This window comes from Lathyrus oleraceus, chromosome 1, assembly GCF_024323335.1.
Source record: "Lathyrus oleraceus cultivar Zhongwan6 chromosome 1, CAAS_Psat_ZW6_1.0, whole genome shotgun sequence".
Taxonomy (NCBI): Eukaryota; Viridiplantae; Streptophyta; class Magnoliopsida; order Fabales; family Fabaceae; genus Lathyrus; species Lathyrus oleraceus.
In genome coordinates, this window is record NC_066579.1 from 452,228,120 (window position 1) to 452,247,497 (window position 19,378).

At 29.4% G+C, this 19,378-nt stretch overlaps 2 protein-coding genes across 2 annotated transcripts; one reads left to right on the forward strand and one right to left on the reverse strand.

Annotated features, from left to right (window-relative positions):
• The first annotated feature begins 5,763 nt into the window (after positions 1-5,763).
• On the forward strand, positions 5,764-6,624 carry LOC127115284 (uncharacterized). Its single transcript, XM_051046864.1, has 2 exons — positions 5,764-5,929; positions 6,233-6,624. The coding sequence occupies exons 1-2, from the start codon at positions 5,764-5,766 to the stop codon at positions 6,622-6,624; spliced, it is 558 nt and encodes a 185-aa protein (XP_050902821.1).
• Positions 6,625-8,360: 1,736 nt separating this feature from the next.
• Positions 8,361-9,083, reverse strand: LOC127083501 (pathogenesis-related protein 1). Its single transcript, XM_051023807.1, has one exon. It carries the CDS (start codon positions 9,050-9,052, stop codon positions 8,546-8,548), a length of 507 nt encoding a protein of 168 aa, XP_050879764.1. The 5' UTR covers positions 9,053-9,083; the 3' UTR covers positions 8,361-8,545.
• Positions 9,084-19,378: the final 10,295 nt, after the last annotated feature.

Consider the following 19,378-nt stretch of genomic DNA (forward strand, 5'->3'; position numbering starts at 1 on the left):
AACTTTGTTTTTTATATGTCAATTTGTCGAGCTCTTTATTTTTGAGAAACTTTTCCATGCCAAAACAGCTAAGGAGGCTTGGGAAACATTCCTTAAAACATATGGAGGTGGTGACCCAGTTGAACGAACGAGGTTGCAAGGATTAAAATGTCAGTTTGAGCTAATGGAGCAAGGAAAAGATGAAAGCATTCATGAATATTTTTCACGAATAGACAAACTAGTCAATGAAATGAAACCCAACAATGATGATATAAAGGAGAAAGATGTTGTGGACAAAATTATGCGCACTCTTTCAACTCGTTTTGATTACCTAGTAGCAGTAATTGAAGAAGGAAAAGAAGTCACCGCAATGACTTTAAATGATTTGCAAGCATCTTTGGAGTTGCATGAGATGTAGATGAACCAGAGATCAAGTGGCACATTTGAGCAAACTTTAAAATCTCAAACGAAACAACTTTGTTTTTAATATGTCAATCTGTGGAGCTATCAATTTTTGAGAAACTTTTCCATGCCAAAACAGCTAAGGAGACTTGGAAAATTTTACTTAAAACATATGAATGTGTGACCTAGTTAAAGGAACGAGGTTGTAAGGATTAAAACGTCAATTTAAGCTAATGGAGCAAGGAAAAGATGAAAGCATTCATGAATATTTTTCAAGAATGGACAAACTAGTCAATGAAATGAAATCCAACAATGATGATATAAAGGAGAAAGATGTTATGGAAAAAATTATGCGCATTCTTTCAACTCATTTTGATTACGTAGTAGTAGTATTTGAAGAAGAAAAAGATGTCACCACAATGACTTTAAATGATTTGCAAGCATCTTTAGAGTCACATGAGATGCAGATGAACGAGAGATCAAGTGGCACATTTGAGCAAGCTTTAAAATCTCAAACGAAACAACTTTGTTTTTTACATGTCAATCTGTGGAGCTATCTATTTTTTAGAAAATGTTCCATGCCAAAACAGCTAAGGAGGCTTGGGAAATTTTACTTAAAACATGTGATGGTGCTGACCCAATTAAACGAACGAGGTTGCAAGGATTAAAACGTCATTTTGAGCTAATGGAGCAAGGAAAAGATGAAAGCATTCATGAATATTTTTCAAGAATGGACAAACTAGTCAATTAAATAAAATCCAATAGTGATGATATAAAGGAGAAAGATGTTGTGGAGAAAATTATGCGCAATCACTAGTGTAAATAAGGGATTTAACACCAGTTTTATAGAGATTTAATACCTGGTTTTGTAGGGGTTGTTGCTACCGGTATAGTAAGTATGATTTTGACACCGATTTTAAAAACGGTATGGTAAATCGATTTAACACCGCTGATAAACTGGTGTTATAAGTGTTACATATTGGTGTTAAAACTAAAACTTGACACCTTTTTTCTTCTTCAAAGAGGTGTAAACACTTATAAATTGTACCTATTTTTTCCAAAAACCCGGTGTTAAAGTTAATGGAGAGTAGTTTGATTAGAAATCAACTTATGCCACCTGTTTTATATTAAAAAAGATGTAGAACATATATATCATATCAATTTTCTTCAAAATTGGATGTTAAAAGTTTAACAAAGTAATTTGGTCGGAAACCAACCTTTCACACCTACTTTTTTTCTTAAAGTAGGTGGATAAACTTTTCTTATAATGTTTGTATAGCATATGTATCACACCTCTTCTTTACTAAAGTTTGTGTTATAAGTGACATCGAGTGTGATTTGATTTTAAATGAACCATCAAAAAATATTATTCTCTAAAATGGATGAGAAAAAATTTATAACATAAGTGTTTAACCATAAATCAAGTTGAGGTCACATAGGACATCTGCAAAAAAATTATTATTAACTGATCAAAACTAAACTCACAAATTTTAGTTTAAATTTAATAAATCATGCCGAAGAGTGTAAGTCAAAATTCAAAAACAAATTTATACTAAAAAGAAAATTTAATTAGTAATGCAATATTAATTATTATAAAACGTCATCTTTTATCGAATTCCTTGTTTCTTTCTCTTGAAGTTGATGTTGTTCTTCAACTATTTGCAAAAAGAATTTAGCCCAAAGTTGTCGGATATTATCAATAACATCTTTGTCATATGATGATGGATCATCATATATCTACAAATGCAAACAATAAAATAAATTAAATGAGAACATGTTAAAACATGAAGTGATTTGATTTACATATTAAGCATTGAAATCTTTTATTATTACCTCATGTAATCCTTGAAATATACTCGTTTGGATAATGTCACATATTTTTCATTACATAATAATCACAAACCTAACTATTCTCTTTTTTATGTGCCAACAAATTAAATAAATAAATAAAACATATAATCATATATATATATATATATATATATATATATATATATATATATATATATATATATATATATATATATATATATATATATATATGAAATATCAAAAAAATTAAGACAATTAACTTACCTTGATATATATAAAATTAGGCACTTTATTCATAATATAGTCTCTCAGGATATTATAATCTCTCATAGCCCTAATTAAAAAAATAATATTTAACAAAAGTCTAATTATATTTAGTAAACATATAAAGGTAAACAATAGAGAAATCTCAAGAGAAATTTTGAAATAGGCATTTTACCTTAGATGCGTGTCCTTAAAAGACTTGCTTGGTTGATTTCCACTGAACAAAACCAATAAACAATATTTTCATATGAAAAAATTAAAAATAATTGATAGTGATTGTTGTGATTTTATAAACAGTTGTGTTAGAATCACATATAACTAAAAATATAACATACAAACAATTTGACAATCTAAATAGTAATATGCACTTACACATTCAAACGTGGTCCTAAAATATATTTTTTATGATCATTATATATCTTATTTTATACAAATGCTTGCATAACTTCATCACTATGACCACTAGATTTGTTATTAAATATCTTAAAAGGATCAAAGAAACCAAATTTCTTGACAGAGGAATTAAAGATACATCAGTGATGCAAATATCTAAGTTGAAACAAATATAAATATAAACTTATCAATATAGAAAAGTTTACAATATATATATATATATATATATATATATATATATATATATATATATATATATATATATATATATATATATATATATATATATATATATATATATATATATAATATCTATGGTAAAAAATAAGAAAATTTAATAGCATTTAATTCTTATTATTATCATTACTATTTTGGTTCTTATTTAATTCGTTTTTCAATTAGGCAATAATTAAGACTATATGTAGGGCTAATTAAAATGTGAAATTAATCATTAGTATATTAAATAGTGTGTAAGTCGAATGTTGCACGCTCCTATATTTTTCTCTGGAGGTAGAGCCCATAACTATATATAAAATAAATATGAAAAAATAATTAATTATTGAAAAAGATAATTAGATATTATTTATTTAACCTTAAAATTTTAGTTTTAATTATTTTTCTTTGTTTAATTGAATTATTTGTGAATTTTTATTTGTTATAAAAAATTTATTTTTATTAAGGATCATATCAGTTCAAAATTTTGTAAATTTAAAACTAAAAATAAATAAATAAAATATTTAAAGTTTTAATTAAATCATAAAAATAGGTTTTTAGATAAATTTATTAAAAATAAATGTAAAAATATATTTAAAAATTTAAATAATTTTTTTGCCCAATAACTAAGTTAAAAGTGTAAAAATAAACAAGTATAGATACACAACAAAATAAAAACAATAATTTATTAGTAGAAATTAAAGATAACAATGAAAATTTAAATGGTAGCTTATTAGTAAGAATTTTATTATCTTCCCATTAATCAGAATTTTAAATAGTATTGATTGAATAATATTACTCATAGAATAATATTATCTTCCCATTAATTGTATACTAATTAAAGTTATTGTATAACAATTACAGTTCATTAAATGTTATTTAAGAGCAGCAATTTTTCAAAAAAAAAAATCATATTAAAAATTTATAACAAATTAATAATGATAACTTTTATAGCAAATTGATTAAATTTGGCATGTTAAAGTTGATTAAATTTTATAACAAATTGATAATGCAGACATTTTTGGTACATTTGATAATTTTAATTTAATAAATAATTTGGCATGTTAAGAATTTATTTCAAACAAATTTATGTAACTTATTTCTATACAATTTTTTTATAATTTCATTAATAATTTTATTTCAAACAAATTTAATTCAAATAAATTTATTTCAAACAAATTTATGAAACTTATTTCTATATAATTTATTTTGAATGTTTGATAATTTTTTTAAAATTTTATTAATAGCTTTAATTTTTTTTATAATAATATGTCAAACAAATTTATGGAACTCATTTCTATATAATTTTTAAACTTCTTGCATAACCATGTTTAAAAGTTCAACATAAACAGGACAAGGAATTTCGTAAACTTTTTATTTATACAACTTTTTCTACAAATATGAAATGATTGAAAAAAAAATTATATTTGACCCAATAGAGAAAAGAAATTATTAAATATCATATGTCAATTCAAAAAGGAGGTCTAAGGCTGAATATTTTGCATAATCATGTTTAAAACATCATACCTCGCGTGTTGGTTCAAATTGACCATTCGTTTCTTCGATTTCATTAGAATACTACAGATGTTAGATATATGGCGAACGAAATGAAGTTGCATTACAAAAATAAATCAAAATAAAATAATTATCACAATCCATGACAAATAGATTTCAAATTAGTAAAACACATTATGATGAAAATCAAAATATATTATCCTTGCTTAAGAATTAATCACAGCAAACAATAACTAGAAATCTAAGTATCAAATAACATATTCAATATCAAATAATAGAGTTATAACTTTGAATCAAAGTGATATAAAATTTTATTTCCAAAGAACACAAATTAAACAAAACTAACTAAATTAGAATGAGGGTTTAAGAACAATAATTATAAGTCAAAGGACGTACCACAAAGATCTTGACACGGCCGCGTGTGGCAAGCAGCCGGAAACACCAATTCTAATTCTTTTGAAATCTAGAAGAAATGGATTATGTTTATGATTATTCAAAATTGATTTAAAGAAAGTTTTTTATTCTGAACATTTTTGAGAGAATTTTTCAAATTTGATTGATTGGGAGAATAATTGAGAGAGAAAATACACTGGTCCTGAAACCCTAATATATTTTACAAGCATGGGTTTTACAAGCGGACGTTTCTAAATTTTAGCGGCAATTTGAACTATTTATTTATTATGTATATAATTTTAATTATTTATTCATTATGTATATAATTTTTCCAAAGCAAATTAGGTACAAACTTAAATTTTAGTATCACAATTAATATTTCTAAGAGCAGGTATGAATTTATATATATATATATATATATATATATATATATATATATATATATATATATATATATATATATATATATATATATATATATATATTTTATCATTTTATTATTTTAGACTTATTTTTCTTAAAAGCAGTTATCTTACATTAAAATATTTATTTGTAATAAAAGTAACGAATATTACACACTGTGTTTTTTAAAAATGGAGTATTAATGATTAACATTAAAATTAGAATTTTCATTTTAATTATAAAATTGTCATTGTTTATAAATTTTATATCTTTTTTTAATAAAATAGGTATTATATAAATAATTTTAATGTTATTTATGTACTAGTAACTCTTTCAATTTATTTTGATTACGTAGTAGTAGTAATTGAAGAAGGAAAAGATGTCACCACAATGACTTTAAATTATTTGCAAGCATCTTTGGAGTCACGTGAGATGCAGATGAACGAGAAATCAAGTGGCACATTTGAGCAAGCTTTAAAAGCTCAAACAAATGTGAGAAATGAGGGACCTGTGCAAAGAAGGCCAAACCACTTTCAAAGAGGACATAGTTCCAAAGGTAACTGGAGGAATTCTCAAACTAACTTATGCCAAAGCACGCGAGGTAATGGCTCATTTCAAAATAAATCTAATATTCAATGTCAAAAATGTCAAAAGTATATATATTTTCAATCAGAATACAAATCTCATATTCAGTGCTATAATTGTAAAAATTATGGTCACTATAGTCGAGAATGTCATGCTAAATCGTTGAATATTAGAGATAGCCATGCTCGAGTTGCAGAAATTGAAGATGATACGAAAATGGTGCTTACAACATGTCATGTTATAGTCGATAAAAATGATGACTAATGATTGCTAGATACTTGTTCCAATAACCATTTAAGTGGGAATAAGGAACTATTTAGTAACTTAGATGAAAGTTTCCGCAACGTAGTCAAGCTCGATGATAATTCAAAACTTCAAGTTTTGGGAAAAGGAAAGATCGCCATCAGATTGAAGGATGGATACTTGAATTATATTTCTGATGTATTATATGTACCTAGTATATGTCAAAATCTCTTAAGCGTTGGACAACTTGCTGAGAAAGGCTATGATTTAAACTTCAATAAAAGAGGTTGCACTATCAATGATGCTGAGATATGCCTCATAGCAAACACAGACATGTCAAGGAATTGTCTATTTCCAATGAACATCAAGTATAGTGCTAATATGTGTTGCAAAATTGTATCTACTGATGATAATTGGGTTTGACACATGCGGCTTGGACATTTCAACTTTGAAAGCATCAAGTTTGTTGCAAATAAGAAATGGGTTACTGGATTGCCTGTTATCCAAGTTCCTGATCAACTGTGTGAAGCTTGTGTAGTAGGAAACAAGCATCGAGATCCTTTTCCTAAAGGGAAGGCATGGAGAGCTACAAAACCACTTGAGCTTGTGCACTCTGATTTATGCTATGTGGAGGTAGGAATTTTGGCCTTTGCTCGGTGTCTCCATGGTGGAGAAGAATCTCGCTCCTCGGGTCCAAAAAATACGATCCTCTTAATTGGTTTGAGAGTTTGCAAGTTAAAAGGTTTGGTATTCTCACCTCTTTTTGGAAGGATCCTTGGATTGAGAGTATACCTTTGAAGGTTACGTTCCCAAGATTTTTTTCTATCTCCCAAGCTCAAGAAGGTAAGGTGAGTGAGTTTGTCAAGTGGGAAGATGGACGGATAATTTGGGATATTAGATGGAGAAGATCATTCTTCATTCATGAAGAACTCTTGGCCTCTGAGATTTTATTTATCCTCAACAAGTTCTAGTTTTGTGAGGAGATAGATTGGTGGGATTTGAAACATAATAGGGATGGTACCTTTTCTGTGGTGTCATCGTACTCACTTCTAGTAGAGCTCTGTTCCCTATCTGAGTCTGTCCTTGTGAGGGATATTCCAACGCTTCCCCTCATTTCGGATAATGAGTTCAAGATTATGGTTTTCTCGTTTAAACTTTTGTTGGATAGGTTCCCATTTAGAGAAAATCTATGTTCAAGTGCAAGGTTATTGTTCATTCGGATTGTTTTTCATGTGTCTTGTGTGGGGACCATTTAGAGTATGCCTCTCATTTTTTTATTACATGTAGCTTAACTTCTCTATTGTGGTATAAAATCTTTAAGTGATTGAGATTTCAGGTGGTCATTCTTGAGGAGTCTAGGATTCTTTTTAAGTTATTTATATCTGTAGATTCTAAGCTTAAAAGTACGGGAGTTTTTTCTTATGATTTGACATATTGTGGTTTGGACCATTTGGTCAATCTCTAACGATAGGTTGATTTCTGATTTGTCAATTAATATTAAAGAGTTGGAAGAGAAGAGTATTTTTTTGGTTTGGAATTAGTTTTTAAGCAGGTTTTCATTGAACTCAAACTCCTTCTTCGATTGGTTTCATAATCATATCTTGTGTCTACAACGATAGTGAATCAAGAATTCAAACCTACTCCATGAGGTGTTTCACTGGTTTTGGTTTTGCTGGAGATTCCATCTTCTCTGGTTAGTGGGTCTGGTTATCTGAGTTCAAGTGGAGTTTCCTGCTTGGTGTTGTTGTTTTTTATCTCTGGTTTATCTTTTGATTGATTGTGTTCTTTTATCTTGGCATTGTTTGGTCCTTTTGTTTTTTCTTCCTGGTTGTACGGTTTATTCCCAACTTTTATATATATATATATATATATATATATATATATATATATATATATATATATATATATATATATATATATATATATATATATATATATATATATATATATATATATATATTATTTTGCCTTTAAAAAAGGAAAAAAAAGTGATATGAAAATATGTGTAATGTTAAATTAACGACACAAAAAATACATATTTAATATTATTACAAGATATATTGTTTTTTAGTAAATAGACTTGTAGAAAAATTAATAAATAAAATATATTATACTACCAAACCTAAGATAAATAATATTGATAAAGTTAATAAAATGAATTAAACTTAAATATATATGTTTAGCTCATTTTCAATAAATATAAACACTTTTGTTGTTATGAATATATCACCACATCATTAACAAATTGACATAATTCTGTTACATTATAAATAATATTGTAAATATAATTTTTTAAGCAATACAAGATATCATGTGAAAATCATAATACAAGCAAATGAATAACTTAGTATGGCAATTGGCCAACAATGTTACCAGGTGGATCATAATTGCAAGTAATGAATGTTCCTCCATTATCACATTTCACCTTACCACACCCAACACGTTGTGAATGTTTCCAAACCACCTGAGTATAATGAAGGCATTCACCACCAACACATGAGTTACTATTATAATCATAGTTGAATTTCTCATCCACCCATAATTTCACTGCCTCTACGCCAGTCATGTCACCTTTGCTCACCGCAAGATTCTCGCCAGGATACTCGCCGTAACGACCACCACTACCGGAGGGGATCAACTTACAATCCTTCCTTCGATTAGCATAGTTTTGTGCAAACGCAGCAATATTGTTGTCCCAGACAATATTTGGAATTCGAACATTGGTATCAATTTTTGATCTTGCTGCATTGTGGGTGTTCACGTAATCTGCTGGCGAGTCCTGGGCATGTGCAATGTGATTGTCAACAATGAATATTAAGGCCAAGACACACGATAGAGAAAATGCACCCATTTTAGATGCTAGGTGTTTGATGAAAAATGTTAGGGCTCTTGTCATGAATTTATAGGGTATTTGTTAAGGTTGTTCTTTTGGTCAAAAAAGGAAAAAGAGATAATATTATTGCTTTCTTGATTGAAAAGTTTGGCAAACTTGTGTATTTGGTTTGTTTAGGTGTTTTCCATGTGACAATTAAGTTACATATGGTGAAGAATGTTACCAAGAAATACATTGGTTGGATTTGAGTTACATATCATTAAAAAATTTAATGTTTAGATATTTTCTCAAAAAGTTTAATAAAGTAAGCGTTATTTGTGTTTGCGTATAGTAATAAAAAATATTATTTTGAAAATCTACTAATTAAAAACATATTTTATTTGATTTAGTTTTTAGTTTTTTCTTTCAGATTTTTTTAATAGTTGTAACCTATTGATGTAAGCTTTAAAAAGTTATTTATAAGATTTTTAAAAAAATAAGATTTTTAATGTAACTTTTTTTTCTAAATTGATTCTTGAAAAGAAAATTGATGTTTTTGTCACTAGTTAACTTTTAGCCTGAAATTAATTGTTTATTTCACTTATTTTGTGAATGTATTCATACCAACCCAACCGAGGGCTGCTAGTTGTTTGATTGGCTTCTTATTTAAGATGGCAGGTGAGACTTGTGAGATAATTTTTCCTGTGAACCCACACTTTAATCGAACACCTCTCGATTTTCGATAATACACATATTATCTTTGCCAAATTTTAGCATGAAATGATGTACGGAAAATTTGGTAGAACAAATGAAATATTCACTATAAAATAAAAAATAAGGTAGTGTATGTTAAAAGTCTGATATGCATTTATACAAGTTTTTTTTGTGTGTGTGGAAAAACTTACCAATTTTTAGAAAACATCATGTTGTACCATTTTTTGTGTGGGTAAAATCTTGAAAAATACGGTAGTGTAAAATAATCAGGTTTTTTTATATAAAAAAAACCTCACGCGTTTGCCAGTCTTTTAGAGAATCTGGAAAAAAATCAGGTAATAGAATTTTCAACGGTTGAGATTTTGTCTATAGTTGTGTACGGTTGTGATTGCATCAACTGTTGTGTGTGGTCCAGAATGAATCCAAACATGTATAAATAGGAATCATGTGTCATTAAAAAGAGCATCTTAAAATGCCTCACGATTCGTTTATGGCATGTGTGTACTTTAATGTGGTAAAACCTTTAGTTGATTTTGGGCTCCCGGAGGACACCACATGTCTCGCTCTTCTAGGATCCAAATTGAATAATATGTTGCTCGATACTAAGAATAGAAATGTGAGTAAGATCGAATTTCATGCACCATGGATTGATACTGATGGAAAGGTGAAATACAACCATATTGAGTTGAAGATTGATAAAGATTTGAAGGTTATGTGGAGAACATATCACCGTAGGCTAACAAAGGGATCAATCGAATTTGATGCAATAATTTCTATATCAGTCGACGACCTAATCAACATGTTGAAACGTCTAAAATCACCTAGTAGTGTCTAGGTTTTTGTTATTTATTATCGTTAAGTTAGGTAACTATTTGTGTTAAGTTAAGTTAATTGTAATGTGTTAGGTTATGTTCATCTTAAAATAATTAAAGCGAAGAAACGTTAGTAAATTGTACAGTGTAAATCTCTGAGTAATAATACACATAACATAACAATAATACAAAAATAATAATAATGTCTACATAGGCCCCCACGAGCTATGTTTGTTTCCTGCGATGCCAAAATATAAACCTCGCCATCTGGATCTACCAAACCCATGAGGTTATTCATAAAGAATGTTATCATCTGCAGGCACTAATGGTCATCCACACAATATGGAGGTGGTGGCACATCATTAGAAGGTTCCCAAGCATCAGAAGGTTAAGCATCCTCTCCATGCTCAACAAGTGCGACGATGCGAGGGTGTGATACAGTAAGGTAGCACTCTAAGTAACCATCCACGCATTGCACAGGTAACTGAACCTCCACTACATGATCTCTAATGGTAGGAGCAGAGCTAATAACGTTACCCATAAACCATCTACCAATGCCCTCAGATGGAATAGCAGTGAGTGGTCATAGGATATCCTGACTATACCCAAATTAGCGCATACACCTCTTAGGTAAGTGTCTAGCCAATATGATCTCCCATCGCAGATGAACTCTATGGTCTGCAAAGGGTGTCCAAACGACATCGTCTAAGGTCACCATATCAATCCTCTTTATGTACTCCGGAAGACCGTCTAGGTGTGCATGTCTGGCCATCCATCTCTTGGCCCGTGTTGAGCCGATAGTGGTAGGAATAACCCGTCTCTCACAAATGGAGGGAAAATGCTTGTATATTCAACAATGCACAAGAACATATGCAAACCAAGAAATTCCAAAATAAGACCAAAATAAATAAGAAAAAAATGAATATTTACACTTGAAATAAACTCATATAACCGGAAAGCTTCCTAGTCTCAAAGATAGTCGCCACTCCAAGTGTAGAATATTAAACAGTCATTGCAGCACATCTTCATGGCCCAACTGACATGGTCAAGGTCACTAAACAGCAACATGTGCTTCGCATAAATATATACATGAGACTTATCCACCAAGATAGTACATCCTACAAGATGTATCATGTATACCCTAGAAGCTACCTTATACATAAACTACTACACCAGCTCGGTATCCTTGTTCTAGAGAGAAGATAGGCTAAAGCGAACACCCCTGTCAAACTTAAACTCATCTATCATCGGCGCCTTAGTAACCCCTAAGTCTTATATAGAAATAATACATGCTAGTTACTGGCTAATGAGAGAAGTGGTGAAGAAACCATCTGGTAATCGTCATCTCACCAAATAGAAGATGTGTGATTTCTCAACAAAGGCTGATAAATAGGGCGTCATCGAGCATGGTCAGCGAACCGTTCGCCAATGAAAGGATACCTCAATCATCTACAACCTCCATGACCTCTCGTGGCATGGAGGCATCTAAGAAATTCTTTAGGCCCCCCTGTGGGTGGGCACCATCAACGGTCATCGGTCATTTAACAAACAAAGTTAAAAGCATCAATTATTTTCAATGTATTAATAATAAATAAAAACAAATTCAACATAGCATATATATACCTTTTCCTACCATAATCTGAATGTCATATGATCGACATATCTAGTGGGCACATAATGGTCAATATGCCCTCTAGGAAACCCGTCATTTGTATGCACAAACGGCTTGTCAAAATCGGAGCAGTAACCTTTGTCTCAACCGGAGGAGTAACCTCTATATCCACCATATAAAGAGCATGTATATCATGTTGAGGAGTAACCTTTGTATCAGTTGGAGCCTTAGTATCAGAATGATAGGGAACCTATATCTCAGCCACCATCTATTTGTCATCCTGACCCTTTACATCCTCAAATGCTACCTAGACATCCTCATCCACTAGAATAATGGGCTCATCTTTTGGATTTTTGGTCCATCCATCAACTATGGATCCTCTAAGTTAGATATTTTGGGGTGAGCGACCCTACTCAGTCATCCACCTGTTATGAGAACCGGATGGGGCTACTCTTTTTTCCAGAAGATGTCAGCCCTCGACTTCATCTTCCCACAGACAAACCCTCGTTGTAGATATGTCACACTGCCTAGAATAATTATCATGTCTGATACTCTAGCCCTCAATGCAAATACAAAAAAAACGATGAAATATGAACTACTATATTTTTTAAAAATCTGAAAATCATCATGGTTTTCCCCTATATTTTTAGATATCTAGTTAATCATATTTATATTTTCCACAACGAGTTTTTTTTGCAAATTTTGCTATGCTTATATGCATTTTTATCTTTTTTTTTTAAATATCTGGTATAATTGCACGCATTTTAATCGATTTTTTTGGAAATAATTGTTTGAAAAAAATGCACTTTTACCATTTTTTTTCAAAAGATCTGATAAAAAATATGCTTTTTTACCAAGATTTTCAAAATATCTCGTAAAAATGCATGAGAAACATGAGTTTTTACCGGACATTTCAAAAAAATCCAATAAAAGTGCATTTGTTTTTTGAAAAATCCGGTAAAAAATTAAAAAAACCATTAAAATTGTATACTTGTCATAAACTCGATAGTTGGAATGAAAATTTTGGTATGAATGAGATCTTAAAAAAATCAAAATGTTAAAAATGCATAGTGAAATGTGTTTTTATTTGGCAACATTATTATGGTAAAATCACAACATTTGGGGGTGCCAAATTAAAATGTGGGGTTGACAAAAAAAAATATTGACACTACTACAAATAATACATCTCACCTCATAAGAGAAATGGATTTTACCTCGGTTACACAACCGAGGTAACGAATGAAGACAGGAAAACTAGCCACTTTAACCATCGATTATTTAAAAATCGAGGTTATAACGGAAATGGTCATTGGTTCAATCCCTAGCAACATCATATTTTTATTTTAAAAATTATGAAGCGCATGTCATTTACCTATCAGTTTTATTTAAAATACGAGGTAATAAGATATATTGGTACGTCAGTTTTGGTTAATAACTGAAGGGTTAAATTATATATATTTCCATATATAATATGTTTTAAAGCTCATTTTGACTTGCCTTTATAATTTTTTACACAGAAACAAAATATTGATAGAATCAAAATCAGATCATTTTAAATGCACAAATTAACATTGTTATCAACTACACATAATACAAGATTTACATTGTTTTCTAAATCAAATGTACAAAGATATTGTTCTTATCAACATAGTATACAAGACTTACATTGTGTTTAAAATATACAAAATCATATCACTAAAACACACAAATAAAAGAATATCAAAAAGTACAAGTAATATACTTACTTTTGGTATTTAGACATTGAAGTATGTCTATGTTTGTTTGTCCTCTGTTGATACCACATGAGCACTCCATAATGGATGCATTCAACAGAGAATCACTAATGCCTGAATATCTTGAACAAAATGAAATGCATTTAACTAAATGTTTCACATTAACTAATATTGCAAATATTTGAAAACATAGATTTAGAAAATGATATGTAAATAAGAATGTAAAATGTAAGTGTTCATCATTGAATCGTATATTTCATCCATGTTGTTGGAGTAACGAACATAAACTGCAGCTTAAACAAATGGTACAATATAATTTTAAGATACGACATAAATTTTACAATTCATTTCTGAAGTTAAAAAGTCACATGGTAGAGGTAAATGATCACACGTAGAACTTTGTGATGGTGGAAAAGTGTTATTCGCTTCATTAATGGTTGATACTAAACCAATTATTACATTAAACGATAGTATTAATTCCATAAGGTTGGTTGAAATCATAATGATATTTACCTACACTGATTCAGTAGCCAATGCAGACTTCAAAAATAGTAAAGTTGAGTGTAGCATGTAGAAATATCAAAGACTTTTTTTTTCAGATTCTACATACACAAAGAAGTAACCTGGAAGTAATATATATATATATATATATAAGCAAAGTCTCCTACATCCTCGTTGTGCCTCTCAAAATATGAGATTCAGAACCTTTGAAACTACTTTCTCAATGTCTTCTTCGTCCAACAGATTATATACCAAACCTATGTTTGTCAAACAATTTTTTGTTTTTGTCTAACCTAACATGTTTTAACATGGTTGGATGAGATTAACCATTTTGAATTTTTAGTGTATCATCTTTTGACACAGACAAAATCATGGAAATAATAGGTGGGCAGGTTAGGGAAGTGAACCAACCACAACCTCCAAACTAAGTTCAAGCAGTTGATATGTTCCCTGAAATATACAGGGGCGAAGAGAATGCAGTATATGGTCAAGCACAATAGGAGAATGTGAATATAGAAAAGCCCAATGCATCTGTAACACCCACGTATAATATATGTCTAGAATACATATTATACATAGTATAATACTGGTTCTTAAATACGTAAGCGCCTAGCAGTAACATTGTATATATTTACATGCCCAAAAGAAACATAACATGGCACAAAACCTACACAAAAGTGTCCAAAATAAAAACTAGGAGCTAGATCATTATACAATGATCTCAAAAAAATATTTACACAACGGAGTAGCTATCCAAACATCAGGTAAGCAAGACATCACTCTATCTTGTCCTTACCCTTCGCCTGCTCAAAACCACCTGAAAAAAATAATCAACAATATGGGGTGAGATAATAATCTCAGTGGATTCCTTATCTTATGGATCCACTAGGCTCTATAGGATTTTCTAATCAATATCCAACTTATACTATGGCAAATTGCAATTAAGGTTCTTTGTATTCATTGTTCAATGGATTCGCATAGAATGCATTTTTTTCTCCATAATTAGGGGCCTGTTTTTTTTAATGTTTTTTTTGTATTTTAAAAATAGATTTTATGAAAATATTTTCTAAAATATTATAAGTTTTTTTAAATTTGTTTTCTATAAATTGAAACATTAATTTTGACATTCTATTATATAAACACAAAATATAATTGAAATTATAATTTTTTTTAAAGTTGTATTTTAAAAAAGATTTTTATAAAAAGTTATTTTAATATCCCAATGATTATATATATATATATATATATATATATATATATATATATATATATATTAATTATATTAGCTATTTTATCAATTAAGTATCTTAAATAATTAAGTGATCAAATAAAGTTAAAAGGATGATTATATTTCATTTAAAAATTATTTAATTAATTAAATAATTGGGTATGAGCTCAAATATGAGTGGATGTCAGGATGGTCCATTTAAAAATAATGAGAACTCTAATTGACCATTACATTATATATAAACCATGGTTTCCAATATACACGTACATAAGCGAATTATCTTTTCTTCTCATTTGAAGTGAATTCTATACATAAGGAGTACCGATTGAGGAAGAACTACAAAAGCCATAAACTTCTGGATTTTAGGATTACCGTCAAAAGGGATTTTTCTCAATGGATTGAGGTATTTCAAAGTTATTTTATCGATCCTTTTATTTTATACATAATTGATTTCCGCATCTAAATTATATATTATAATTTTTTGAGCATGTATGTTTTGATTAATAGTTATTAATCTAATTTTAATATATATATATATATATATATATATATATATATATATATATATATATATAATTTAAGTTATATAAACTATTTTATAAAAATAATTAATATAATACAAAATTAATAAATACATGTAATTAAATAAAATGAGGAATATGTAAGTCTGAAAACAGTCAAAGAGGGGGAGTGAATTAGAAACCTTGAAATTTTCTTGTTGTAAGGATTATTTTTCTGGTTTATAATGGTGTTTAGGAAAGTGGTAAAGTGTAGAAAAATAATGACACGGAGATTTATCCTGGTTCCCTTCACAATCCGAAGGTACATCCAGTCCCCTTTCCAACAAGAAAGAGATTTCCACTATTTGTTTGGACTTGTACAATGACCAACAAAGACCACCAAGAACAAACTCTTGGATTTCCAACGAAGTCCACTTATGAGAACAATCCTCTCAAAGTGACTCTCTTGTTTCTAAACAACAAGGAAACCTTCTTAGTGATAAGAGAACAATCATCTCCTATGCACCTCTTACTATCAAACAAGTAAGGATAAAACACTCACTATTTAATTCCACTAATGCTGGAAAAATTAAGATGTGAAGAACAACAAGTGTATAATTTAAATGGAAGTTTGAATAATCTGGAAATATCTGCACATCAATCAAAGGATTGATCTTCTCCTTTTGGAATAATCAATCTTACAATGTTTATAGAAGTGTTCAAATGATGCATATGAATTTTGAACACTTATCTTTGAAAATAGTAAACAAAGAAAGATTGTGAAAATTAATTTTTAAGGAGGTGATTTGCAATCTGAAAATTTTTAGTTTAAATATCCTTCTATGAACCTCTTTAAACAGGTGCAAACAACCAATGGATGGCATGGTTCATAGAGAAGAAGCCTGAATTGAAAATATGAAAAGTTACAGTTTTTCTACAAAAATTCCCAGTAGTAACCGGTTACCCAAATTGTGTTAACCGGTTACATTAATTGTAACGTTAAGAAAAATTCAAATTTTAAACTGTGTAACCGGTTATCAAGAAAGTGTTAACCGGTTACATGCTAACAAAATCTGCCCAGAAATTGAATTTTGTTTCGGGTTAATCGGTTACCCCAAAAGTGTTAACCGGTTACCACTATTGAAAAAAGGAAAAATTGAGAACTTTTAAAAGCTGTAACCATTTTAAAATAAATTCTAAGTGTCCATATCATATTATGCATGCAACAATCAATTGAACACTTTATATATAAACATTAACTAAGATTAAATTCCAATACCTTTGTGATCAATTTCTGGAGCGACTTTGAGCTATGTATGATTGAAACTTTGTGTGAATTTGCTCTATTGAAGTCTTGATCCATTCTTTGATGATTAACCTTGTACGTGAATCGTTGTCTTCATCAAAATACTCGAGAAGCCATGTCTTCACAGAATAAACTTAACTAATCCGATATTGTGGTTGTGTTCTATTTTATAGAAACCTTGTACAGGTATTTTTAATAACAGTAATTAAAATGAGGGTATTATATTTTTTTAGTTCCATAATTAGTTTTTATTATTTTAGCCCTCTTAAATAAATATTCGTTAACTAAGTTATTCATTTCGGTTAGTTTTAAACTCTAGATATCTAAGCTAGATCATCATTTTTGATAGTGGACTAAAGACCGCATAATTTTTTAAATTTTAATTATTTGATTTTTTTTGTCAAAGAGAAAAGGATTTGATCTTGCAAGTGTATTGGATTTTCTTTAAAACATTAACAACTACTTGTTTATAGATTTCTTCTTTTTCTTCCTTCTTGCTCTTCTACATAATCATCATATTTTTCTTCTCATATCTCCTTCTACATTCATCATCATCTTCACAAAGTTAAAAAATTAAATCGTTCAATTTAAAGGAAGCGCAACACTAACTTAAAATCACTTGCAACACTAATTTAAAATCACTTAGGTGTCACTTTTCATCATTTTGAATATTATAACTCACCATCTAAATATCACTTTACAATTCCATTGTTTTTTATTGACGAAGTTTACCTGTATGCCGTAAGATGTGTTTTTGTTGCCTATTGGTACTTTAGAATACAAGTTCGGTAAAAATGGTGAAAATATTAAGTGTAGAAAGGAAGAGAGAATGGGAGGGTGGTGATTGAGAGTAAAATATGCAATCTATTTATTTATAAGGTATCTTAAGGATATTTATACACAACACATGATGAAGTGCAATTAAGTAACTTAAAAAGATGAAAACTTTTAGATTGTTACTGGTTGATATATTTGTCAACCGATTATATTAATTTACTATTTTAGTTTTTAACTAAATTTATAGAGGTGTAATCGGTTGACATATTATGTCAATCGATCGATTGGTCTTTGTTATTGTAGATTCTATTAGTCAATTTAAAATGGTGTAATCGGTTGACATAAAAGTGCAATCGATTACATGGATGTGAATTGGCTTTTTCTACTCAACTCACCACCTTAATTCATGTGCACCAAGTCTTTCATTCTCATGTTCTTCTTCAATCTCTTGAACACTTCAATTGTGACTCCCTTGGTCAGCAATGGTCACTTGATCTTCACTTTTAGAATACCCCAATCTCAAACTTCCTTCAATAACAAGTTAATTCTCTCAAGTAGTGATACCTAATCTAAATGTGATTGCTCTCTCTCAAGTGAAATTGCGTTCTTAACAAGGTTTATAGTGGAAACGTTATCAGCCATGACCGTTACAACGTGACTCTCTTCGTTGCACAACTTCTTTAACATATTCATCAACCACTACAATAAAAAACACATGTTACCTCGGGTGCGAAATGTATTTTACCTCGGTGATACAAGTGAGGTAATGAAGGAAGTCATGAAAATTTGTCATTTTACCCCTCAGTTTCTGATTAAACGAGAGGATATTTGAAATGGTCATTGGTTCGATCACCACCAATAATATTTTAATATTTTTAAAACTAGCGTCGCATACCTCTCAGCTTATGACCGAAAACGATGGGAAAAATATATTTTTCTAAAATACAAATAACATTTATTATACAAAATATTAAATTAAAGTGTTTACAAATTACATTGTTTACACCGAATATTACTTTGTTTACATTGAATATTATATTATTTACACAAAAGATTAAAGTAAAAATATATAACAAATTTTGAATCTGATTCATCATCATCATTGTAAGTGAAGATCAAATGATGGTTTTTGGTGAAGATCAAATGTTGGAAGTTCATTTCATTGAATCTTGGGAAAAATCA